Source organism: Harpia harpyja, chromosome 21, assembly GCF_026419915.1.
Source record: "Harpia harpyja isolate bHarHar1 chromosome 21, bHarHar1 primary haplotype, whole genome shotgun sequence".
In the NCBI taxonomy this organism is placed as follows: domain Eukaryota; kingdom Metazoa; phylum Chordata; class Aves; order Accipitriformes; family Accipitridae; genus Harpia; species Harpia harpyja.
The window spans coordinates 19,107,550-19,134,155 of NC_068960.1; the positions used below are offsets into that span (position 1 = coordinate 19,107,550).

General features: G+C 53.1%; 1 protein-coding gene across 6 annotated transcripts in view; it reads left to right on the top strand.

Annotated features, from left to right (window-relative positions):
* Positions 1–26,606, top strand: part of LOC128134909 (ankyrin repeat and fibronectin type-III domain-containing protein 1-like) — a 257,182-nt gene that overhangs the window by 163,621 nt on the left and 66,955 nt on the right. For all 6 annotated transcript variants that reach the window (XM_052773181.1, XM_052773179.1, XM_052773180.1 and 3 more), the window contains one exon: positions 18,679–18,719. In XM_052773181.1, the coding sequence (XP_052629141.1) occupies positions 18,679–18,719 (41 nt within the window). The remainder of the gene's footprint in view (positions 1–18,678; positions 18,720–26,606) is intronic.

Here is a 26,606-nt window from a genome sequence, read left to right on the forward strand (position 1 = left end):
TGGGTAACTCCTTGCAGCAGTGCTGCTGCTGCCTCCGAGCGGACGAGCGGTGGATGGGCAGGACTGGGGTTACTGGCTGTCCCACTCAGCAGGTGGTTTGTGAGGGCTTTTATGGGACTGACTGTGGGAGCTGGGAAACACAGGATCCTGTTTAGGGCACAAATCCTTCCTTAGGTCAGAGGCTGTCATCTTCAAAGCGGAGGGTAGTTGTGGTGAGTTTGCACCGAGTGTTAATCCGGCAGGGCTGGTGCTGCTGGGCAGGGCTGGGAGTCACGGCGAGGTTAAGGCAAGGGAAGGGGTGGTGAGTTTGTTAGCTCCTGTGGGACAGGGGGAACGAGGTAAAAAGGTCATTTATTGCTTGCAGAGTATGGAGAGGTTTGTGGCGAAAGGAGCTGTAAACTTGCCATACCCTATAAAAGCAGTTTCTATCACGAGTGGGGGTTCTGTTGTCCGCTGAAGCTATGGATTCCCAGCTTTGCCCTTTGGATGGGGCTACTGGGCTTTCATGACGATCAAGCCTGAGAGGTCAGAGACGGAGCGAGTGCTTCATGAGAGCCGTGGTGCTGGTCTCCCTTCTGGCATCAGACATGTCTCCCACTGCCATCAGCCCCATCCTGGGCTGTGCCTCTTTGGGATATGGCCATACCCCGAGCTCAGCTGTACGAGGCTTCTCCTGCAGCCGCCAGCCAGGGCCGTACCCTGCACTGCCCGTCCCAGTGCCCCAGCACCCACATCTCGCTACAGCCAGACAGCACAAGTGTGCCTGCCAAATATTGTCCTGTGGGTTAGAAAAACCTACCAGTAACCATTTGGATGTAGCATTAAAGGATCACTTTTATCTTCACAAACGCAGGGCTCGTGCAAGCCCTGCGCTGTTTCCAGCCGTTACCCCACCTTTGGGGTGGCTTCCCTGGCCCCGCAGACCTGCCCTTGCTGGGAAGGAGCTGGCAGGGCTGGGGACCAGGGCCGCTGGGGTGACGCAGGGTCCTGGGGGAATACCCGTACCCTTGTTTTGTAGGGACAGGTTGAGGTCATTTTGCTGCTCTCTGCCTGGTTGTTTCGGACCACCACGCTGCCGGTGTGTGCGGGATGCTCTTCTCCAGGCAGAATAAAGCAGGGGCAGATAAACCTGCCTCTGAACAGAGACATTTCCGTGGAAGTTGCCTTGAGGTTTGTCATTGCCGCTTACCCTGGGACAGCTGTGGAGACCTGTAATTGCAGGGAGAGGCTGCGGGCGGCTGAATAGGAATCTCGGGACAGGCTGCTGCCCTCCCGGCAGGGAGAGCCCGGCCGCCCCAGGAGGGAGGGGAGGAGGAGAAGGATAAGGAAGAAGAGGAGGAGGATAGGGAAGAAGCAGGAGTGCCTGTGCAGCTCGGAGCATTACGGAGATGGTGAGTGATTTAATACCAGAACGAAGTGGGTACCCAAAAGATTTGCTGGGAAAAAGCTAAAATGAATTCAAGGCAGCTATTTTTGTCACTTGGTTCATGAAGACATTGTGGATCTGGCTGTGATGAAGGCCAGAAGGGTAGATGGGCTCAGCGAGCAGCCTGGGGGCCTGCTGGCCTGTGTGGTGCGGAGCCGACTGGTGCCCAGACCCCTGCGTGCGGGAGGATGCGCTGGAGGAGGGACTATGCCAGAGAAGGGACCGCTCCAGCGGGCATCGCAGCAGCCGGCCTCGAGCCATCGTGGCTCCCCACTCTGAGCGGCGGCTGCTAGGCAGGCAGTTGGTTTGGCCCAATACGTTACTGTAGTTTTGAAGGCTTCCCCATGCCCGCTGAGCCAGAGGTGGGCAGGAGCTGGTGGGATGGGGGTGAGCATGAGGACACGGGCAGGAGCTGCAGGGTGGGGACCCGGGAGTAGGTGCGACAAGGAAGGGCCGTGGGTGGTGGGAGGAGGAGCAGCGGAGCCCTGCCCAGCCCTAAAAGCCCCAGCAGCTTTTAGAGATGTGCATTTTGCACGCAGCATGTGTCACCTACCACCCGAGCAGCCGCTGCGTTTTGGCACAGTCCTTCCAATATGCATCACCTGCCGTGGGAGGATGCCCTCCGTGAATGTAAGAGTCGCTTTTTTGTGTGGCTGTTGCCTTGCGCAGCAGCCTGGCTTGGCTGAAGTTGGCAGGAGTTTTACTGGAGACCAGGTGGAGTCAGCACATTATCTTTCTCCCTGGTCTCCATGTCTGCAGGGGTATGAGGACCATCACCGTGCTGTCCCTCAAGTGACAGCACACTGCCACGAACATCCTTACTGGGGCTGGGGCCTCTCTGGGCACCTAAATCACCCCACTGCCCCAAAGGGATTTCTTAAGCTTGTTTGATTATGCATTAGAACTGGTCCACAGGTCCTGAGTGAGGGACGAGAGGGGACCAGGGGGGTTTCAGAAGGGGTGAGGTGCTGGTCTTGTGGGTCTTGTGCTGTGCAGCAGAGGGGAGTTTGATTTCTAGCTCTGCGGCATGGCACCTCAGCGTAGCTCATTTTGAAGATTTGCAAAAGAGGGATGCTGGAGCTGAGAGGCTCTGCAGAGCCCTGGGTTTGTCCTATCGCGAGAAAGCATTATATTTTTATAAAATAAGATGTGGGTATTACATCATCTGTGTTCTTTGCAAGGATTTACCGAGGCTGTATCATGTCATAGACATATGTTTTGCTCTTAGTTTCCTCAAGCTGGTGTTTCAGATGAAGTTGGATGCAATCTGTGTGGCAGTGCGTTTGTTTAGAGCTCTGGTGTGCAGCATTTTTCCAGGTTGACGGAGTGACATCTCCTCTGCCTGCAGGCAGCAGATGTCCAGTAGAGGTGTGGGGCACCCAGGGGACCCTGCGGTGCCCCAGGGTCTGCAGCCTCAGCCCAGGGGCTGAAGGGCTGCGGCACCAGAGGGGGACTGGGGATGCCTCCCCTTGCATTCGCTGTGCATGGCTGCCACTGTCTTGGGATTTTGTGGCACCTTAGGTGGTGGCGTACATGAGTCTAGCCCTTGAAAATGCCATTTTCTGGAGACCCAAAGAAGACAAAATAAATAAAAAGGCTGTTGCTGTGATAGCTGCTGGTGATATCCCCCATCCTCTGTGTGGGTGCTGGAATCACTGGGCTCTGCAGCAAGGCATTGGGCTGCTGCTCCATTGCCTGGGCACGCTGGTCCCTGCACCCCGGCACAGAGGTGCTGCCCTGTCCCTGTCCAAACCAGGCAGTGCAAGAATCACAGGTGTTTGAGCAGTTTATCAAATTTCAAAGACATTTGGAAAGGCTTCCAAGCGCCGAAGGGTTCATCCATTTGTGTTTTCCAGTCTCACATCCCTGGGTAAAGCTTACACGTGCCTTTACGTTGAATCCAGAAAGGGTTGGAAGGTGGATGCTCCCTCGTGCACACTCTTTTATTCTCTGTGCTGACAGCAGTAATGTCAATAAAACAAATTTTTGTTTTCTGGGTTTGTTTGATCTGCTGCAATACAGCATGTGGAGCTCGTACAGTCCTCCACCTCCCCGGAGTGCTGCGTGAACATGACGTGTGTCTTCTTGCGACCAGTAAATAGCATTTGGGGAGTGAAAAGGAAAACAGAAAGGTTAGTTCGTTATTCTTTGTGATATATGAAAGAGCTGTCAGCTCCATCCTGAAATCATGAATCCCTGGGTAGTCCTGGGACAGGGCGAAGGAATGCATCCTGCAGTACTTTTTCACTTGGAACAACCATTTGGCTCTTTTGGGTCTGAAAAGTTTAACTTTGGCTGAGTAACAAATTAATGCCATCTCTTCGTCACTGTCTGGCTTGGATGGAAACACTTAGCTGACCTGGTTTATCTGTGTATCCATCCCAATGGCTTGGACAGGTCTCTTTGCTGGCTGCTGGCTGCCTTCCAGGGCACTTGCTTGTGGTGCCGCTCGCCTGCTGCAGCGCTGGCGATGCGCACGGTGCCAGTGGGCACGGGGGGAGGTCAGACATGGTGCTGCTGGTACTCGTTGTGGTCTCAGTGTATGAGCGGGGGTGGTTTCTGGAAGTTTGCTTTTTTTAAATTATTTTTATTAGACTGGTAGAGCTGGAGAAAATAAGCAATTTCTTCTTCAGGCTTCTGCTTCAGATCAGTGGCAAGGCAGCTCTGCACCCCAGCACTCGGCTAGTTTAAAAACTGTGGGTTGATCTGATAAAAGATGAGCTCTAACCCTCGTTCCCATCTCCTTGCCTCATGCCGTGTGCAGGAGGGGTCCACAGGACTGGCGGGAGGCATGTGGAGGTGCTGGGGCACTCCCCGGGTCCCTGTGTGCCCGTTACTTCCAAACTGGAAAGGGGACTTGGAAAGATCCCTGCTGAACTTTATGTATCATTTGTTTAGCTTGGGCAAGTAACCAGCTCGTTGCATGGTTTCAAACGTGACAGCACGTTCACTGGGGCTTGGGAGCGGGCACTCAGACCGCCGGGTCGCATCCTCCTTCTCCGTGTGTCGTATCGCCTGCGCCTCGCCACGGCGCCTGATCCCGCGCCAGCCCTGCGTGCTCTGGGGGCAGAGATGAGCTGTAACGGCCTAACAGCATCCATGTTTCTGATGATGTGTTGCATCTGCAGAAATCTGTGAAAAGGGAGGATTTTATCCACCTCGCATATAATGCAGGGTAAGGGGGAGCTCGGGGCCGCCTCTGCGGGGGGAAGCTGGCATCTGCGTTGTTGGGTGCTGCACGCCAGCACCTGCATCCCCCCACCCCGGGCTGGCACTGGGGCATCTCCGTGTGCTTCAAGCTAAGAGGACCCTGCCTGGCTCCAGCCCTTGCACCCCTGCAGATCTGCCCCTAAACCATCCCTGCTCCTCTGCTGCTGCTGCTCAGGAGAGCCCGAGCCAGATGGGCTGGAAAGCTGGTCAGAAGCAAAGTTAATTTAAAAAACCCCAACAAAGAGCTATTTTTCTAGTGCTGGCCAAGAAACGTGACACTGAACAAATAGTAGAAAATAAAAAATAAAATTCACATTGGATCTAGAAAGGACCTTTTAATTTGCAAAATCTATGATGTCTGCGTGCAGAAGTCTTAATTTCAGATCTGGTCTTTCAATGCAAATGTCACTTTAAAAAGATATTCCTGTGTGCACGTTCTGGTGCCTTTTGCCATGTCGTTAATGGATTGCTCGTTCTGTGAGTGCATTCTTGTCCCATTTTGTATCCCCATACATTAAATTGATAGTTTGGGGGATTATTGCTCGTTCCAAGATTACATGGGTGGAGTCCCCTTTATATGGCCATGCTGGTATGTAGTGAATTTGAATTGGCACAGCAGAAAACTCGAAAATTTGGAACAGATAACTGTCTCCTATCTTTATATGGGAACATCAGAGTTTCTAGCTTTATTCTGGGGTTCTTGCCATTCCAAATATAATTTATTCTTTTATATAACTGTTTTCATATGATACACTCTGAAGAGTGGATAATGGTTTGGGGAGGAATATAATAATTTTTTTTTTTTCCTCTCCAAGGCTGTCTTCCCAATTAATGAGATTGAGAACACGTTCCAAAAATCTATTTTTCCCCTCTGGGCTTTTTTGAATGTACTCATTTTATTCTGTAGTGTGTTTTGCGCTTCCTTTATGGAGTTTGATGCCTAAATATTTAGTGGTGGTTGGCTGGCTGGAGCCCGTGTAAATACTTAGCGTAGTGATGCGGTCTCTTGGCAAGCTTGGGCAGCGAGGGCAGGTCTGGCTGTCCCAGTCCCTTTCCGCCCAGGCAGGTGGGTTCGGGGATATGACAAAGTCATCGTCGCCCCACATGTGCTGACCTGAACCTTGCTGCTGGCTTGGGTTGGCTTGATGGGGGAAGCTGCTTGCTTTTGGGGGGATGGAGGGGTATCCTCATCCCCCTTCTCCTTTTTACTGTCCTGTCTGGATGAGAAGCAGGTGGCCTGGAGTGAACTGGCCCTTCCTTCCCTCAGCCTCGGGGTTGCAATGAAAGGGTATTCCTAGAGAAGCAGGCAAAGCTCAAGGGTTTTTTCCTACTTAAAGCCTCACCTGTAATATATATAGATAATGCTTTTGTACGTTTTTCTCTGTTTAAACGTTCTTCTGGGGTATATACATTTCTTACAAACCCATCCAAGTAAGCAGCTCCAGGCTTTCTGCCCCACTCTGCCCTCCGTGGCGGTTGGCTTCACCTTCCGAAGATGCTCATGGCCACAGGGTGCAAATTCAGCCTAAAACCCCTGACTGTGCTGAGCGATTCCAGCGTGGGCTTCGGTGCCCGGGGGTTGTTCTCCTACAGGCTCTTGGGGCACCTTGGCTCTCCCAGGGCACTTTGTGCTCCCCCTTCCTTCCCCCAGCACTCCTGAACCCGTTTTTGTGCCCCAGGGCAGTGCCGGGTGAGAGGGTCGGTCTGGCAGAGCTGCCAGCCGCTGCAGGGGTGCAGGCGAGGAGGATGAGGCTGAAGAGCAGGGCCAGTGTCCCTGGGGTCCGCAGAGGGACAAGGGCTGCGTGGTGGCAAGGACCGGAGGAGCATGAACGTTTGGAGAGCCTTGCAGCTCCAAAATGGGTTGGCTGATACGCTTCAAGCCCTGTTTTTAAAAGAACCGCTTTTGGTTTGAGAGTAAAGGTGAATTTTTAGGCCCAGAGGAGTTATCTTGAGTCGGGCCCGCTCTCTTTAAGCAGCGCTTTTGCTCTGTAAAGTGTCCGTATAAATATCACCTCCTCACTCAGTGTCTCTGCTCCCCCTGAGTCACATCTGCTCCCTTTCCTGACCAGAACCGAAGAGTGCATTGTAGCCTCCCATGTCCCCCAGCCGGCCCAGAGCCACCAGCTCCCTGGGGACGAGCAGCGCAGGGAGCGGGTTTCCTGGTGTGACGGGCTTGCTGCTGGCCGCCGAGGAGGAGGAGGAGGATGAAGAGGCCAGCTGCGAGGAGCATCATTATTTTGCAGTGGGCATGTTGTTCTGCAAGTGGCTTCGCTCTTCCTCTGGGGTCTCAGATAAGTTAAGAGCATATTGTGGTCACGTTTGCATCGTGCCGTGGTTGACAGGCACGGAACCAGCTGCCGGCAGCCAGGTTCCCAGGAGTGAGGATATGTATTTACATAGTTTTAACTCAGATGTTGTATAACCTCAGGGAGCCACTTCCTGGGCCAAAAGAATGAGAGACCTGCTCTCCGATGGCGTTTTGACCTCTGGTTGGATGATGTCCCATGCAAGAGCTAGGTTTTATTTGGTCCCCTGCTGACAGCCCAGTTCATGTTCCTGCAAGTCTTGCGTGCGCGGTGCTTATTAGTAGCTCATCGGTGGGTGGGTGACTGGCCAGGTTGGCCAGATCCTCGCCCTTTTCCAGGTGTGTTACCAAAGGAGTGATTTGATGGCAGAGAGCCCTTCCCAAGGGTGCTGCGCTGCGGTGGCCCTGGTCCCGCATGCCGGGGGCAAAGGCATTGCTGCCTGCGTGCTGCCTGGGCAGGGGGCTGCGGTGCCCAGGCTTCCCTGCGGGACAGCAAACCTCAGGCAGTTGGGGTGGGGGACCCCGCTGTGGGGACCCTCATGCTGCGGTCCAGTTGTATCTGGTGGCTTGTCCCTACCGAGGGGATGAGGCTGCCGGAGGAAAGAGGGCGTACCCCTGCATCTCAATTTTTCAGACTGAGTGGAGGGGTACCCCCCAGACCCAGTACTGGGGGACAGATGAAGGCAGAGGGAGAAAACAAAGGAGATAGAGGTCTGTCCAAGGAGAGGTGCATTGGCTGGTCGGACAGCAGCCAGGCTTCGGACGGGACCAGCCATGCTCAGCCTGCTCCAGTGGGGCAGGGTGAAGGGTGAGGTGGTGGGTAGCAAGCCGGCTCCCTGCCAAGGTGCTCCTGGGGGGTGAGGACCCTTGGACACCACCTGAAATACTCTCCTGGAGACCCTCATCCTTGTGGTGCCCACCGGTCCCCTTGGCTGCCTCAGGGGAATGGTCTTTGCCAGCCTGAGCTGCAGCCCTGGGTCCTTCACGTCCTGGGAGGCTGCAGCTGATTGAGCGGAGCATGCGACAGGGAGGGCGCCCGCTCATTTGCTCCCCACACTATAATTAGCTGGGTTGGCGGGCAGAGCTGCTGTCAGGCTGCCTGACACCCAGCCAGGCTGCGGGGCTTGCAATGCAGCATGTAAAGTACATGCTGGAGGACAGGGTGTAATTAACTGCAGGCCCTTGGAGCTGAGAGCTGACTACTCAGCTTCCAGCCTTTTTTCTTGCCTTTTTTTTTTTATCCTTTCAGTGATGAATATATAACTTCACCTATAAACCAGTATAAACATGTATGAGCTGATATGCCCAAAGATTAAAAAAACCACGAAAATGTTTGAAAATACGAGGCAGTGCATGAATGCAATGTTAAGATCAGGCAGCTGACACCCCTCCTAAATAAGGCAAAAAAAACCCCCAAACCAGGTTCTAGCAGCAACACAAACTCAGCCGCGCTGCACCCCCTGCGCGTGTCGTGCTCAGGGCTTAACACTATAAATAGCAGCATATTCAGCTACACATCTCGGCCCTGATTCTGCAAACACTTAAGCCCAAGCACAGCTCTTTCCCAACGTGCTAAAGTTGCCGTAATAGTTTGCAGGCTGTAATCAAGAAAGAGAAGAAAAAATAAGGTAGAAAACAGAGTGTGTGTAGCATGCTGTTGGTACCGGCTATCGATGAATATCAGCCTGGGTGTCTGCTGCTCCTCCTTTGCAGCTCTTGCACCCTTACCTACGTAATTAAGGATTTGATTAATGAAAACATGGAGAGAAGGTGCCCACGCCTGTGTGTGCATGTCACCCTGGATGTTGTTGTTGAGCTGGCAGAGTTTACAAGCTCCGGTGGTTTTGCCAGCAATTTGACAAGTTCTTTCATCCAGAGAAGCTCCGATGAGCAGCAAGTGCATGGCTCTGTCTGTGCCAGCCCTCAGCACAGCTTGGGGAGGTCCTTCCAGAAAGAGAAACTTTTTAATAAAGAGACTGTGCGTGCATGCATGTGTATATATGCATCAATTAATTTTTACAGGCATGTAGCAGTACAATAGAAGTCAAGAAAAAAGTTTCCTGGATGAGCTCTTGGTAAAGAAATGCTTTGAAGTTTGGGTCTGCCTTAGCGTGGTGTGAGCTACAAGGGGTTTGCGGGTGAGCAGCCCCTGTTGACGCAGGGAGCGTGGCCTGGGAAGAGGCTTGGTTGGGGAAAGCAGGGGTTGGAGAAGGCTGAGGGAGATGCTGAGAGGGGGTGGGAAGGCACGGGAAGGCGCAGTGGCGGGGGAATGCAAGATGAGTGCAAATGGACTTGTTTATTGGGGGGTGTTGGCAGATGCTCATTAACAGACTTGCTCTTCCTCCCGGTAGGAAGGCAGGCTCGGGGACGGAGCCTGTCCTCGTTACCCTGGCTGCTGAGGTACCCAAAGGTGGTTGTGAGGGTTCGTGCTGCAGCCAACCCAGTTGTGTGCATTTAATTGCTGAGTGTAAGGAGACTGAGGGAGGACGGGGGTCGCCGGGAGCTGGTGGGTGCTGGGGCTGTGCCGGCACCGCTCATGGCACTGGGGCTTGGCTCTTTTCCTCCTTGGTCTGACACACACGTGTGTGCAAATCTCTGCTCCTCTGTGCAATGCACCTGCAAGGGTGTGCTCCGAGGAGGAGGAGGAAACAATTTAATGATGTTGGGGAGTTTGGCACTTCTCTGGCTTGGCGTGGCCCTCATGAATACAACCTGTTGGTAGGACCAGGGTGAGCTGCTGAGACATGCTCTGGAGTGAGGGGCCGGTAACAGGGCTGCTGTCCAGGAGAACCCCTCTTATCGCTTTCCTGGGGGTCAGATATAGGTTGGGTGGAAGATGAAGCCTGTTTTCCAAAGAACCAGGTTTATGTTTGCATTTCAGCCCTAGGAAAACACCAAGGTCTCTCCTTCTGGGTCCCGGACATGAGGGTGGATAAGCAACCAGAGAAGAGCATTCAGCCTTGGGTAAGATGAGCTGGTAGAGCGTAGGTGCCCACCTGCTCACAGGAGGCCATCCTGGCATGGCGAGGTGGTGGGTTCAGGCTGGCGTCTGAGCAAGGCTGTGGTGTCAGGATGCGCCAGCCAGGGGAGCCCATGAAACACGGGACCTCTTCCTGGGTAGGTCCCTGCTGCCGCTGGTGGGGAGAGCTGCTTGGAGGACACCACAAGCTCCTCCAGCTCCCAGGTCTGGATTGAGCTGCTCTGCTGGGGGATGGCTGCAGGGCTTCGTTTCTGTTCCCTGGATTACCTCAGTGTACCTCGTGTGCATAGCCATGTTTCCCTTCTTCTCCCCCACTAAATGGTCCAAAAGCACTTTTCTGTAGTTTTCAGCACATTTTTCACCTTCCATTGGACTCAAACCCCATCTTGGATGCATGTCAATGCCCCGGCTGCATGCACAGGGTCAGCACTGTTTGCAGGCGAGTGTGATAGCTGGTTCAGGCTCCTGCTCCAGAGCTGGGCTGAGATGAGCTAGCTGCTGAAGAATGAAAATGTTAGAGCCATTGGCATCCTCCCCTGGCTGGGTCGGGTCTGCAGGGAATCACCCGCCCCCTCCTCGGAGCCTTTGTAGTTGAGGCAGGAGGAGGCAGAATCATGACGGCAAGAGGCTGGGGCTGGCATATGCAGAAACGCTGGCGGCTCAGGCATCCCCCCACGGCTCACTGGTTCTTTGGCTTTGCCGAAATGCCGTCCTCTGAGAGACCAAGGCCCTTTTCTGATTCCCAATGGCACGTGTCCTCCTCCCTCCTTCCCTCGAGCCAGCCCCTTCCATCTCTCCATCTGGGCAGGCAGTGCTGCTGCCCCAGCCTGACCCTTTCCCTGTCACCACATTTTGTTCTGCTGTGTGACCTACCCTTTCTTAATCACCCCTGTTCTCCATTCCTTAATCATCCCCATGCTTCAACATGCAGGCAGGGATCTGCTCTCCAGCAAGGCTGGCCTTTGGAGGTGCAAAGCTGCACCCAGCTGGCTGGCCCAGACCTCCCTCCCAAGTGTGAGCTGGTTTGCAGCACTGCCACATCGAAGGCAGGAGTTATCACTGTGATTTTCAGCTAAGCATTCTGGTTCATCCAGCCTGAAATTCAGGTCTTAAGATTTGAGGGTTCATCTGCCATCAAATTCATGTTTTGGGGAGACTCAGGGCTGTATTAGCCCAGGGCCCTGGCAGTGCTGGGGCAGGGCTGTTTTGAGGGGTACGGTGCTGGGGACAGGTCGTAATGGCAGGCAGGATGAGCGCTGGAGCCCACGGAGGGAAGCCGGTGTCTGCAGGGAAGGAGGCAGCACTCCTACAGCCCTTTGGTTTCTTGGCCAAGCTCATGCCAGAGGCAGGGGGCTGGAGGGAGACGGGGGTGCATGGCGCGCCGAGCCCCGGGATGCTCCAGGTGGGTCGGCCCTTGCTCGGAGGGATGCTGCTAGCTGGGGCGGGGGAGTGACAGCTCCTTCCTCCTCCTTCCAAACAACCCTCTTGTATCCCAGGCTCTGAATTTTATTCCCCTTCCGACAGTCAGGCATCAACTCCTGATTACTCATAAATGCAGCATGTTGCAGATATGAGGAGCTTGATGAACGGCTGTGCCTGGAAGCATGAACCACCAGGATCCAGGGGCGAGAAGCCGGGATCGGGGGGGATGGGCTGTGCAGCCTCAGTCCCCCCACATTGGCCTACCGTGGAGGCCAAGCGCGTGCTGCCCGTGCCCAAATCCCCCTGGAATCTGCCCAGCCTGGCTCGGGAACCTGCCTCGGGGATGCTGTGGCTGCTGGGGCCAGCACTGAGGTCCCAGCAGCTGACCAGGCATGGATGGCAGGTTTGCAGCATAGACCGCTATCAGCAATAGCCCGCAAGTTTGTTTTGCAGAATCTTCTTCTAGCGTGGAAAAATAACTCATCCCTCAGTTTTTCTCTCTTTTGTTTGTGTGGGCATTGATTACACTGGGAGTTACTGAGCCAGATTTTATTGGAATGACTTAGAAAGCTGCCACCTGCAAGCAGCCGCTTGTCTTTGGGGATTATTTTGGTGTAGTTTCTAAATAATTGCATGAGGCTTCTTCAGCCTTGCTAATAACTTCGTTCTCCCAGGGACGCTGCCCAGAAAAAGATGAGCTGAGATTATGCTTGGCAACATTTAGGAGAGGAAAAAGTACAACAGGATTGATGTCTGCTGGCATGAATAAATAAATAATACAATACCTCTGTTGTAGCCCCTCCGTGAGCATCCTTGTTTCCAGCCCCGTGTCTGTTATCTCCCCAGCTTGGCTGAATTTTGGAATTCAGAGCGGTCTTTTAAATCGGTCTCATCTTTTCTGTCTGCAGCATATTGTACTAATTCTTATCAGGGACCAGCAAGGCTGGCTCTGGAGATGAGCTGTCCTAGGGAAGCCTGCCTGGTAGCTTATATATGTTGTGTAACTTGGGCTTGTTAAATATATGATTTAAATAACTTGCAAAATAGTTAGTGCCTGAAATGTGAAATTAAGAGAATAATTTCAGGCACTCATGTTGGCCCAGATTCTCAGAGGTTTGCAAAGACTTTGTGAAAATCATAGGTTGTGTTTTAAATAAAGAGACAAGCCCACAAATATCTTTGACGTTTTGTACAAAATCTAGTATGTAAAAGAAGCGTGGTTTGCAGTGCTGAAGGGAGCCAGGTCATTGCGTGCATGTCCCTGTGATTGCCCTGCCCTGGCGAGGAGGGGTGGGAAGGGCCTCGCTGGGAATGCCACTGGGAAGATGAGAGGTATTCCCACTGGTCCACTGGTTTTGATGCCACTGGGCATACCTTAGCGATGGCCCAGATGCAGCTGGGTGTTGCTCTACTAGTTTGGGGGGCTGCATTTTTAGACCCCTGCAAAGGTGCTTTTTGAGAACCTGGGCAGAGGTCCTTATGGCTAATAAATCCACTCTGGCTTCTCAGTTCATCTTGTTTTAGTGTAAAAGCACCAGGAAAGTTGGTGTCCCATTGCCTTCCCTTTCCCTCGTAGCATTTCTAAGGTGTTCCTGTGACACTGCACTTTTGACGTTGTTATTACACTTTTCTACAAGAGCAGAAGGGCTCTGGGCATCGCACGGAGAGTTCCTTTGATCAAAACAAAGGCAGTTGCAAGCCTGGCTCAGGTATTCTTGTATGGGGAGGGGCAGAGGATAGCGGTGGTAATGACCTTGAGACAATGCTTTCTTAATCATATTGGCAGGCAATCCCCGCTTCTTGGCAGGCTGCATCCTGGCACCCAGGAGCTGTGGGCTTGGCGTCAGCATCCCCTTCTGCTGCTGCTTCTGCTCGGGTGGTTATTTCCTCTGCAGAGGAAAGAGATTAAAGATGGTGCCCGGCTGCATCCAAAAGGGCAGGCACTCAGAAGGCTCGTACCCGGAGGGGAGCAAGGCGTTGGGGGCACCGCCAGGCTCTGAGGACATCATCTGGGACAGCATCATCCCACCTTCCTCTCCTGGCCCTGCTGGCAGCTGGAGCATGAATGCTGGAGGGATGGAGGGCATTGCCTAGCAGCTTTTTGGTAGCTGCCTTGCCCAGTGCCACGTGCCAGGGTGGCAGGGGCTGCTCCTGCCCCTTCAGATGCCCCCATGCTGCTGGTCCCCACGGTCGCTTGCCTCCATGTCTCAGGAGGAAAGGGTGGAGATGGGCGCAAGCCTTGCTTGAAGTATTTGTTTTAAAAATGCACGCCGATAAAAATGACTCTCTCCATTATTTCATTAAGGGATTTAAAATGTGCTTCCTAAACCCTGAGTCATCAATGAAATGAGCAAGCGAGAAGCAGCGCAGCGGGTCCCGCTGGAGGGTGACTCACACTGTGTGGGGACTTGGGGCTTGCAGGGGACTCTTTGAACTGGGGGATGCTCCACACCCTCTCTCCCTCCCTCCCTCTCAGGAAGGCCAGGGTCTCCCCAGCATCCTGAGCAGCAGCAGGAGTTCTCTGAAGCCTGTGGGGCTCCCGGATTTATTTTGGGAGCTGAGCCATCACACTGCAGCCATGCCTCTCTGGAGACCCCAGCTATGCCTTGATGCAGAGGAGTCACCAGCAGACAGCTCTCATGGAAGCCTGTAGATAAACCAACAACAGTGCATGCACGGAGGCAGGCATTTGATTATTTATTGTATACTTGCATAGATAAAAGCCTCCGGATCCCCTGTCAGTTCAGGAGGAATTGATCTTTCCTCCCAGAAGGCAGAGGAAAATGCCAGGTCACCTTTTGCTCATTTTTGGGAGCGCTCTGCCTCTTTCAGTCCCCAGGCACAGGCACAAAAAGAAAAGCCAGTCCCAGCTCCCTGTAAGGCCAAGAACTGTCCCCTCTGCACTGGTTTATCTAGTTGGCTTTTTCAAAGCCCTTAGAAACACTGCTATATCCCTCCCACTGGAGTTGGTTCAAACTCTGCTCAAGCTCAGTGCCAGGACGTTTTTCCTAAGATCCAGGCTGCATGTTCCCTTTACCCCCTTCTGCTTCCTTACATCCCCTCCTTCCCTTGACCACTTTTCCGTAATCTTCCCCTCCTGCAGATGCCGGCTGAGACTGCTGTACCCGTGCAGTGTGACAGGGCTGGTGGCTGGTGGCACTGTCACAGCCCACGCTGCTGCCCAGGGGGAGATGCTTCGGCTGCTGTCCCTTCGTGCACCGCGCTACGGAAGGCAGCACCCACGCTTGGTCCTGCCCACAGCCTCCCATCACCGATTCCCTAAGTGCTTTCTAAATGAATACCTTCAAGTCATCGGTGAAGGCCAGCTCCCCTGAGTGAGAGGATCTTTCCAGGTGCTGCTCTGTGCTCTCTCAGTGCTCCTTGCCAGTTGTACCAGGATGTTGTGATGTCCCTGCCCTTGGCAAAATGCCTTGGGCATTTTATTTCTACGACAGATACATCTTACAGTGAACTGCTGCACAAAGTCAGGCCAGCACCAAGGTGCCTTGTGGTCTCTTAGGGCATCGCTGCCTTCTCACCTCCTTCCTCCTGCCGATGGCTCTGCGCTGCTTTACTTGCAGTTTTCAAAGTGTCTGTGGTTTATTCTCTACCTGGTTTATTAACCTCCTCAGTGGATGGTCCCTGTCCGTGGCTCCTGTTGTGACACCACAGGTGCCTGCACTCACTTCTTCCACTTTTTCATGAGGATCTCACTTAAAGGCGATCGAAAACATGTCCTTGCCTTGGGTCTTGCTGCTGGCCCTGACCGCCTTCTCCTGCCCAGGCATTCTCTGCCAGCCTCCAGCAAGCTCTCCTCCATTTGCTCATGCTTCTTGCGGCCCAGTGCTTTCCAGCTGCCCTCCCGGAGCCCTCTGGATCCACGGCCACCTTGGTTTAGTGCATGCTTGGGAGAAAGAAATGCAATGTGGTGGGTTGGACCTGTGTAACTTCATCTGACTGCTGGGCATGGTCCCTTTCTCTTCTGGGAAGATAGTAAGGAGGCAAAGAGCTGTGCAGGGGCCATATGGGGAAACTGAGGCATGAAGAAGGAAGAAATGGCTCAAGGCCAGACCTTGGGGTGGTCGTAGAGCCAGGAGCTGATCCATGGCTCCTGGCCTTGCTCCAGGCCTGATTCCTTGGACATGTTGCTGGAATTCTGCTTTTCTTCCTCGTTTGCTATTAATAAGCTTTAAAATCAGCTATTTTGGCTAATCATTGCTGCGATCACTCCCCATTTTATTGTTGGGGTTTTTTTCTCTCTGCAAAGTTAGTGCCTCATTGTATTATTCCAGATATCTAAAACCTTCTCAGTTTTCTGCGAGAAAATTTTTCTTAAAAAATTTTTCTTAAAAAATAATTGCTTGATAAGCTCAAGGTAACCACTTCTCTTAGTGTGCTGATGTAGCTCATCCTGCCAGCGGCTTGTGGACTGCATGGGCTTATGAGCCGTGGAGCGCACAGGGGGGCAGGGAGGCTGCCATGCCCGTGGTGCTGCTCACCTGCAGCCATGGCATGGTGCTGGCACAGAGCACACACCTTGGCTAGAGCTTCTCCACCTCCCTTTCTGCAAGAACTGAATTTGCAAGGTGATCCTTTCATTTTCCCCAAGTTTCCATGTGGTTTTCCCTTATTAGGGATTAATTTCGAGACCTGCACCTCCATCCTAGCCAGAGACAAGAAGAGGTTAACGCTTGTGATGCCCATGACTGCATGAAGGGGCTACTGCAGATTTTGTCATCTCCTGCGCTGGGAATATTGGTGATAGCGATACACTATAGCCCCAGCATATTAGAAAGGTAGAAGAGCGTCAGTGTTGATTTCTGCTGTTATCAGTTATCCGAAAGGTCAGGTGCTGTCTGGAGCTGGCTATGGGGCTGATGGGAACTTTTTCCCATGGACCTCAGCTGCAGCTGGGTGGAGGGTCTGACTGCGTGGGATGCAGGTTTTCCATGTGTTTTTTAGTGTTGAGAAAGCTGTTTGCAAGTGGCTTCTCCATAAATATCAACAGTTCTTCATGGTCCCTGCTAGCACAGATAGCAGAAGGAACTGAATTTGTTGTGGCTTGTGAACCTCATTGCAGCCAATCCATAGTTTGGGAACTGGCACCCTGGGTTTTAGGTGTCAGGTTTAAAGAAGTAAGGAAATATCTTACAGGAATGCTGTGCCTGAGGGAGTGGAGGTGTTCCTGGACGTGCTGTGGGCTTGGAGGACAGGTCCCATCGCTCAGGGCATTTGCTCTGTGCAGTTACTGCTGTGCTCGTTTCTCTGCTTCAGGAATGCATAGAGTGGTTGAGGAGATCTGGGGATCTCCTGGAGATCACCCAGTCCAATCCCCTGCTCAAGGCAGGGTCACCTACACCGGGTTGTCCTGGACACCCGGGACCATGTCCAGTTGGGTTTTGAATGTTGCCAAGGCTGGAGATTCCACCACCTCCCTGGGAAGCCTGTGCCAGTGTTGGACCACCCCATTCTGGTGTCCGGCCACCGATCCCGTGGGACTTTGCTGTAACTCCTTGGGGCTGTCGTGTCAGAGGAGGGGAAGCAGCAGGGAGAGCCAAAGGGTGCCGCTGTCTCTGGCCAGTGGGGATTGCTTAGAGCTTTTGCACGCCGACATGGCAATCGGTGCGTGGGCAGATGAGATCTTCCCACCCCAAAGGGCTGCTCCTTGTGCGCTCCCAGCTCTAGCCCAAGATGGAGCTCAGGCGTGTGCCCGTGAGATGTGCAAGAGCGTGGCACGCATCCAGACCCATGTACCCCGCGCTGTGGGTTTGGTGCAGCCTTCCTATGCCGGTGTCTGACCAACGTCTCTGTGCCATGGAGAGGGTCAGCCACCACCGAACCATGGTCCCATCTTGCTGGCTGGGCCAGAGCTCACTTTTGGGGGGGATGTTTTGGTGAAAGTAGATCCCTGCCTGCTTAAAAGCCGGGGCTGTCCTCTCCCTGCTTACTTTTCAGTCCCAGGGTGGGAGCACCTGGTGGCTTTGGCTGGTGAGGGGAGCGCTGTCAGAGAGCACCAGGAGATCTCCTGCGCCCCTGATTAGCATTCAGCCCTGCTGCTCCCGCTGCTTTGGCGTTTGCGCTCGCCATTGCCTGGCAACCACGGAGCAAAACTACAACAGCAGCCCCAGAGCCCGACCGTGCTTCCCGTGAGTGTGCAGGCACACGCTTGCTGCCCGTGCGGGGACGGGGACAGGGTGGGTGGTGGGGCCACCCCACGCTGCTGCCCACTGTCCCCCATCCTGGCAAGGCGCAAGGGTAAGGACCGTTCCTGAGAGGAGGAGGAGGAGAAGAAGAGGCTCTGGCAGTGCGACAGCTTTGCTGACACCCAGGTTTGGTGGGTTGGTCTGTCTGTCTGCCCTGGCCCTGTCCACCGCAAGCATCCTGCTATGTCGGGCACAGCCTGCCCCTTGGCAGAGGCCGTTCCATGCTCAGCAAGTGTGTGCCATGAACTGGGACCTCAGAGCAGGGCACGGGGCTAACCTCTGCCATGGGTGCCTCTGGGACAAGGCATGCTGGGGGAGAGACTTGGCCATATGTGGGTGTATATGGCCCCGTCGGACAGCAGGGCAAGGCACGGTGGTGCATGCGTGCTCTCTGTGGAGGGGCTCCTGCCTTGCACCCAAAGCAGTGTCTGTGGAATGCCCATCGTCCACCAGGTCCCCACGGGGAGGCTCAGCCTGGCTGGGGTCTCCCAGGGGACCCTGGTGCTCCGGCAGTCTGGGTTGGGATGCTGTCAGACTTTTACTAGACTGTGCTGTCAGTGGAGTTGGTGGCGTGTGGCAACCTGAGTGTGCATTGGGCTGTCTCTGCTTCCCAGGCTTGCATGAGCTTGGGGGCTGATGTCGTTTTTCTTGGTAGAAGAATTTCATGGTCCTGCCCCCAGGGGTGGCTGTGGGCCTCTGGCTTGGTCCCCTGCCCTGCTGGAGGGTCTCTGCAGGCAGCGGTGGCTCAGTTGCTCTGCCAGCCCTGCACTTTGTCCTCTTTCCAGCTGGGCAGGCTCGAGAGGACACGAGTTCCCTCCTGGCACAAGGTGCCATGCTTCTGCAAGTGATGGGAGAGACAGCCATTCCTGAACACACTGGGTTCAGACCTAACACATCCCCACACCTCTGCTTTGACTCTTTATTTTTGCATCCTTGGCTGCTGCGGGCTCTGCCTATGGCGTGTTCAGTGGCTGGAGGTCCTAGCTGCCTGCCCTGTCCAGCCAGCCCACACATACCCACCGGGCAGCAAAAAGCATAGGCGCATGCTTTTTCCTGCTCACCACACATCTTCATCGATGATACTTGCTTGGCAAAAGGTTAAAGAAATACATCTGTCTTTTGTGTCTTGCAGAGCCTGGGGTCAGCGGACAAGAAGGACTTTTACCAGCCAAAGTAAGTGCCAGTAGCTGTGGTGAGTAATTGCATGGAAATTCCCGGTTGGTCCATATTACAGAACAGCTCTGTGGCTTGCTAAGATTAGACATTTCAATGTACAAGAATAGCTGCTGCAATTACACAAGTGAGGATAACAGTGGAAGGGCTGTCAATCATTTTGGCTTCAGGGCATATGCAAATCATTAAATCAGGTTGGAAGGAATCACGACAGCTTGACTGAGCCTGAGGGACAGAGCCAGGACCTGGTGGCTGGGAGTGGGGGATGCAGGGGTGACCTTTCCCACCTCTGGTTCCCTCTGCTCTGGGGTTGCACAGCTGAGCTGCTTTGGAGAATTGAAGGGTTTAGTTCTGTGTCTCAATGGGCTGATCTTGAAGCACGTCTTCCCTAGCCCGTGCTTTGATGTTGATGCCTGTCGTCTTCCATCCATTGTGTTTTGTAAAGCACGGTGAGCCGCAGGGGTGAGAGGAAAGGAAGAGGCTCTCTGGAGCCACCATATTCATGAACACGAACAAAGGATCTGAAATCACCCCACTAACATAAGCAGTTGGTTACTTAGCATGTGCCCTTGGCCATGGCTCTGAGCTGGCTGTGACAGTCCATAAGCAAGCGAGAACGGAGCACTTATAGCTGTCAACCTCTGAGACCCGTATTAAAATGCAAGGAGACCTTGCACTCGCAGGCCAGTTATGTTGTTGCACCCAGCATTTGCAGAGCCTTGCCACAGCATGGCACCTTCGAGGCAAGAAGGTTGTCTCTCTGCTGGAAGGATGTGTCTGATACCGTCATTATTTGGATAACGGCAAAATCTATTAAAAGCCATGTTGAGAAGTTCGGCTCTGGCCCTGACCACTAAGCAGTTGTGTATTGTGCTGCAGACTATGTTGCATGTGGGACCTTGTATTGCTGCTCCTGCTCTGTTTGGGGAAGTGAACATTGTTATGTTATCACCATTTTTCTTCTGAAAAAAAATGCCATAGGTGGTTTTGAAGTTGTGGAACAGTGCTCTGACGTGCAGGATTGTCAGAGGAGCGTGGTTTTGGAAGAATCAGAAGGAATTGGGTTGAGGAAATTTCTCCTCCAAAAGTCACTGTCCTTCTGCACTTGCTCTTTCTTTGCTGCTTTCCAAAACTGCTTCCCAGTGGTGCCCGAGCATGCAGTGAGCACCAAGGCAGCATCCTCGGTCCACGTCACTCTTAGCATCAAAGGAGGCATGTCCAAGATGCACTGGGGATGGCAGGCCGTGTCACAGGGCACCTTACGGAGCTGCCTGCTCACTGTCTGCGATGGGGAGCGCAAGTGTCGGGTGCATGTGTGTTCTTCAGTTATCTGCTGGTTCCTCTTCCTTTATGCCACCAAAAGTTTTTAAAACTTAGCGCTAGTCTCCTAGGTCTGTACTGAAAAGTCTGATTTCAGGGAGCTCCTCTGTTCGCTCACCCCAAGGCAGTGCTGATCATCGGCTTTCCAAGACTGTTGGCAGCTAAAGACTTCTGAAAATACAGCCAGAGCCATTTCCCAGGCTGTTTAATCCCACACGGCTTTCTGGGAGATCAGAGGGATATCCCAGGAGGTTATGGAGTCATCGTGGACGCAACAACAAAATGAACACACATTTGGCAAAGGACTTCTAACCGTGCTTTTGTGATGTCTACCAACAGTTGTCCAAGATTTCAGTGCTTCTTATTGTAGTGCTGCTATGTGCTTATGTAGAGTGTGTCTTTTGACAAGCAGGCTTAAAAAAGATTGAAGCGTCTCTAGTGTCCCCATTCCAGCTGAAGCTTTTGTGAGGCTTTAAGTAAGAGATTTGGAGGAAACATATAAAGAGCTCTTGCTCTTCGGTTTTCCTGTGGGGTGGTTTTGGCGGTAGGTAGCAACAATTATAGTGCTCCTTCTATAGCTCGTCTCATCAGAGAAATGAGGGATGTTTCTCTACCTTAAGTGGGAGAACGTGGCCTTCCCGTCTCACTGGAGTTGCAGAGCTGTTTGGTCAGAGTGGTGGGTGCTGGTGCAGAAGGTCTCATAGATGCAGGTTGTGTTATTGGCCCTGTCTTGTTCCTCTGTGCCATGAGGCCATAGGACCTCCATGGTTTGGCCAAGCGGCTTGTGATATCAGCTGTAACTGTGCTAATCATAACATTATGACTCTGGTTAATGCCCATCCTATTTATGTTCCTCAGTGGCTGTTTTGGAGTTGCAACTGGTACAGTTTGTGACCATGATGTTGCCTGGTACCACTGCCCCCATCCGATTTGGCTTTTTGATCCACCAGCTGATGCCGGCACTGTTGCTGTTGCAGGCAGACCTGCTCTCGTTGCCGCAGCCCATCTGCAAGGCTGGGCCGTGTGCCTTACAGAGGCCCTCAGCCTCTGACAGGACTGGAGCTGGTCTTCCTCAGCAGAGAAAGATCTCTGGCAGCTGCCAGAGGTCTGGTGGACCTGCCAAGGGCTGGGGAGACCTCAGCGCTTCTGCAGCAGTTCCGCAGACATGCTCCCTGAGCCCTGGGCAAGGTGGTGTCCAGCAGCCAGAGCGTGGGAAACAGCTGGTTTCCAGAGCTGAGCCGAGCCGGGGTGGTTCATGAACGCATCTGTGTGGCGAGGCCGGTGATCTGAGAGAAGTCTGTCAGCAGATGGCTGCCCCCCCCAGCCCCCATGTGCCAGAGCAAACTTGACTGTGCCTCTGCTTTTCCTTTTCTGTGCTTCAGAGGCAGCAGTTTACCCTGCCGACCAAACCCCTTGCACTGCAGGAGCGGGGTCAGAGCATCCTTGCTCTCGGATCAGTGGTTTGGGGCTCTCACAGCAGATGTGGGTTATAGAAAAAGAAAAAGGAAAGACACACATGCCAGAAATCTGAGCAGTGGGTTTTATCACCACTTGTCCTGGGAGTGAATCTTGCTCCGTTCCTGCCATGTTCGGAAGCTTTCTCTGATCAGGTATCCTCCTTCTCCCTGAACATCAGGTACTCTGTCAGCTGAGTTTCCTTGTGTCACCCTGAGTGACTCCTTTCCTTCCTTTGTTGCCTCTTCCCTTCAGAAATGGAAATGCTGTCATTATGTTCCCTCACCCCATAGTTACCATTGGTCTTATCTCAGCGAGCAGTAGGGTGTTTCCTAAGCGCCTAGAATAGTCCAGTGCTCATCAAGGGTATGGAGAGGTGTCTACCCTCACCCAACAGCCTTTGATGGCCTTTACCCTAGGCTCTTCCCCTCTGCCCAGTCCATCCAAGAGATTTTAAGGTACAGATCTCCTGCTGGGTTGCCCCAAACATAGTGTGGCAAGCACACAGGAAAGTGTAATGAAGGTGGACCTCCACTGCGGGAAGTCAGAGGTGCCCAGGATGGAGCCACCAGAGCTGAAATTATGTTGCTGCCTGCTCTGGGAGAGGCACTTTTACTTCCAAGGGTTTCAGTGAGGGTGCTTATGGTTGTTCATGCAAGAGTTGGCCCACGTCAGGAGTTGTGACTCTTGGTTTTTAGTGTGTCTGGGAGGTAATCTTCCCTCTTTCCACGTTAAATGGAAGGATGCAGCCTGAGTCAAAAAGGCTGAAGCTTTAATCTTAAAAAAAGTTACATCACTTGAGAAGTGAATGGACTAGAGACCACCATAGGAAGAACAGGCACACGAAGAGCTCCTGTGGCTGAAATAGCTGGGAGGAGCCTGGCGTATTGGGAATAGGCACAAGTCTAGCAGCGAGCCAACGTCTGCACGGGTTTCCTCACCTACACTGGCTGCTCCAGCCATCCCATGCAAACAGGTACAGATGCCTTCCTGTGTTTCCAAAGCAGGTTGTTCAGATGTCAGAATGGTATATCCCAACGTAATAATTCTCATCTGATGCAGTTGGGGCATGTACCTCCCCCATCGCAACCCTGCCTGCAGCCCCACTCTGTCTGGGATCTGGCCAGTGTTTGTAGGGACCAGGGAAGAAACACCTCATGGGCTGAGTCCAGCCCCTGAGCTGCTTGCTCCTTTGTCAACCTGATTTTGGAAGCTGCTAATACAGCTGTAATGTTGTTAGAATGTCAGGGCTTCCAGAGGTCCTTCTAAATATCTGACAGAGGGCCCTTGACTGCTTTGTCAAGGAAGTTTCCTGAGCAAGGACCTGCTGGCTGAAGACCCAGGGACACCATGCTCAGACACAGGAATAGGGTCTCCTGGGACAGGCTGTTTTGCTTAATAACCCTCCTGGCAGGGCTGCATGGAAGTGTCTTGACAGGAACCAAGAAAGGCTGGTGTGTTTGCTAATTCCCCCTGGCACATATTTGCTCTTCAGTGTCAGGTACCAACTGGAACTCAGTTTCTTTGAACCCAGAAAGAAATTTTGGTAGTAATAACGATCATAAAACCCCTAGCAAATGTAGACTGAAATACCTGGGTTTAATTAAAGTGCCACTGACTTGCTGCAGGAGCTGCTTGTGCTCCCTCCCCATGCTGTCTCCTCTGCTGAGAGCAGTGCTCATCTGTCAAGAGAGTTGTCACTTGGGAGCAGTTAATATTTGCCAAGCACTTTGAGATGTCAAGAGAGACACTGCTATAGCGACACAAAATGCTCTCCATTGATCCACTCGTTCAGTCCCTTGGGACGATGTGGCCATGCTGAAGAGACCTGATGTCTCAGAGCCCATTTGTGCTCCAGCAGCATCCCACAGCCCTTTTATACAGGCACCTTGTGGCTCTGTCTCCATTTCAGATTAAAGGCTGCCACCCGCCTTCTGTGCTTAAGCCTCAGACGTGTAAACACACAAGGAACCTTTGAAACCACCTTAAAATAAAGCAGCAGCTCATGTTTGTTTTGCTTTGCAGTCTTCATTATGCCAAGGTGTCTCTGCAGCTAATTCGTTGTCACCCTGCTCTTAAAGCAGAACATTTCATCTATTAGACTAAAACCTTTCTGTGCCAGCACTTAGATGAAAGTGAGTGTTCTGTTGCTGAATCATTATCTTGTAAAACTGTGGTGGTTTTAAGGATCTAGAAATCAGTATTTACATCTTGGAAGCATTAAGGGCCATCATAATAAGCTAGATGTGTTCCTAAGCTGGGTGTTCATTTCATTGCTTCCTTAACTCAGACATTACTGTTATAGAAATGATGATGATAACACGTATATATGTTACATTTGACTTTTGCGGTGGCTGAGAGTTATTCAGCTGGGATGCTCTTCAAGTAGTTCAGGTTCACCTGCAAAGTGCCAAGCAGTGGGAGGAGGATGCAGAGGGAAAGGGGGGAGTAAGAGACAGTGCAGATGATGCAAGGGGAGCGGTGGGGTAGGAGAAGCAATGCTGAGGCCACCTTTCTGTACTGGAGACACGGGATACTCAATGCTGCAAGAAACTGCCCCAAAACTGCCTTCACAGGGTTTGAGAATGCTTCTCCCAGCTTTGGTTGTAGGAAAGGATGAAGCGCCATCACCAGCATCTCTGGTGGCAGCAGGATGGCAGAGCTGGGGGGGGTGGAAGAGAGGTGATGGTGTCTGTGGGGTGGATGCTCCTCGGACAGGTGCAGGTTGGCAGCTGAAGGGGAGCAGAGCCCTCCAGAAGGGACCATGAGCATGGGCTCCTAGCTTCCAACCCCAAATCCTGGCTAAGCCAGTTTTCTGAAGAGTCAGGGAGTTAACTCCTCCACACGCAATGTAATTGAGTAAAGAAGATTACAATGCTGGTCCGGGTATCCTAGCAGCGCAGTCTGAGCTATTGAAACTTTACAGCAAGCTTAAAAAATATTTCCCCTGGGGTTTGGCCAGTGGATTCAGAGCCTGAGTTTCAGGCAGGTGGAGGGGCTTTAAGCCTCTCTGAATGCTGGGAAAGGAAGGGAATCCTGGAAAGGCACTTTGGAGAAATGTCGTGCTTCAACAAATGCCAGTCTGGGGCTGGAGAGCAGGGCTGGCCCAGAGAAGACGGGGAGCGGAGGCTTAGCAGAAGCGGGTATGAGTGGTGGGAGGTAGCTGACGGTGTGGCAGAGAGTTGCCTTGGACATTTGCAGCGGGTGCAGGAGACCGGCTGGTACTCCAGCCTCTGAACAGTTCTGCAGCTTTCCTTCCAGCCTTCAAAAGGTGTCCCCTGCCCTGTGGTGTGCTGATCTTTTGAGCTAGGGTGACCCAGTCTCTCCCAGTAATGCCCTGAGCCCAGAAAGGCTTGGCTGCTCTGGGGAGGGGGGTTTCTGCCCTGGGGAGGGCTGGTGCTGCTCCTTGCCCTGATGCTGTTTGGAGGGTGATGGGTGCTGTGGTGTGCCAAGCTGGGGCTGCGCAGTCCCTCCAGCCCTGGCAGCCCCCCAAGGGGTGCAAGTGTGCTACTTCAGGGCCTTGCAATGGAGCAGGAGGATAGTCTACATCTCCAGCCTCATGGGAATGGTTTTGTCCCCCCAAGAGCATTTGCTGTGCTGCTGGGAGCACCGGCTCTGGCTCCTCTTAGCTCTGTGGCTGCGGAGGGAACAGGACACAGCCTTGATGGGGAGTGGTGCGAGCAGAGGTCAGTTGGAAGCTCAGAGATCGAGGAGGCAATAGCCCCGATGATTCTCCCTGTAGCACCTGGGCTATCTGCCCAGGCTAATACCGCTATTTGCTTTTGAAGCTGGGAAAGCTGGTGCCGATCTGTGCCCAGTGAGGTGAGTGGGGCCCTGTGCTGAGGGTCCAGCTGTCCTGCTGCTGCCCCCCTCTCCAGATTATGTGCCTGATAGGTCCTGCTGAAGACCACTGATTTTGTAAAGTATGATTGAATACAACTCTTATTCATTTTCTTTTTTATTGCTTGTTGTGGGGGGGTGCTCACCCTGGGCCCCTACACCTGCTGGAGCTGGAGGACCGTGGTGGGGTGCTCTACACCCAGATTTATAAGGACAGAGATGCCCTGGATGACACCAGAACCGTTGATACCCTGAGTTAAATATCTTGGCCAGAGGGAGGTCGGGACAAGGAACCACTTGGTTCACTTGGTTTCAGCAGTCCCTTGAGCCCAGGGGACAGGAAGAGGAGTTGTTGGGGCTGGTTGAATCCATGCTGCCCTGCCCTGGGTGCCCAGGCCAGGGGACCACTGGTCCACCCCTTGCAGCATGCTTGCTCTCCAGCTGGGAACAGCCCTCCCAGACCTGGTGGTAGAACAAAGTTTTGGGTTTTGTTGTTTCTGTACAGCTTTTAATGTGTTAAGTGAGGTTGTGATGTAGGCTCTTACTGTGCCAGTTGTCATAGAAACTTGAAGGGTTTTTTTTCTCCTATCCCCCCAGCCCCTTTCTTTAAACCAAAGCAGGGTTGGGGTTTTTTCTTCCCCCTGTAATTTCAGCTCCAGTCCAATTAAAAACCTGCCTCACCCTGATTCCCCGTCTCCAGCACTGCCACACAAGGACTCAGTGTCTTTATGTTGTGCTTCCTTTTGTCCCGACCGAAGGGTGCATGTTTCCGTGAACTGGGCACTTCCCCAGTAGCGCTAGGTGGGCTTCTGTCCCCATGGGCTCCCCACCGGGGTTGGGGCTGGTCCTCAGCCTGTGTCCCTCTGCGGTGCCTCTGGGTAGCAGATCTGCTCGCTCACCATGGGGTACCTCTCCTTGCTGCTTCTTCTGAAACCAGGGAGCTGAGTGGGCATGGCCGCTTGGTGCCCAGTTGCTGGAGGTCCCCACTCCTTTGGTGGAGACATTGAAATGGCATCTGCCTGCCCCGCTGGTCTGAATCTGGGGCTGTCTGCCCCTCTCACGGGATGGGGGGACAATGCTGCCAGCTCAGAGCCAAGACTGGCACGGAAGCCACCTATGCACCAGCTGCAGCCGTTCTGCATTTGCTACACTCTGCATTAATCATGAAAAGGGAATCGAGCATAGGAAGATGGGCATTTTTTAACAAAATAACCAAGGCTGTGTTCTCCCCTAAGCAAGAGAGCAAAGTGTTTGCTGTAGTGAGTCAACACA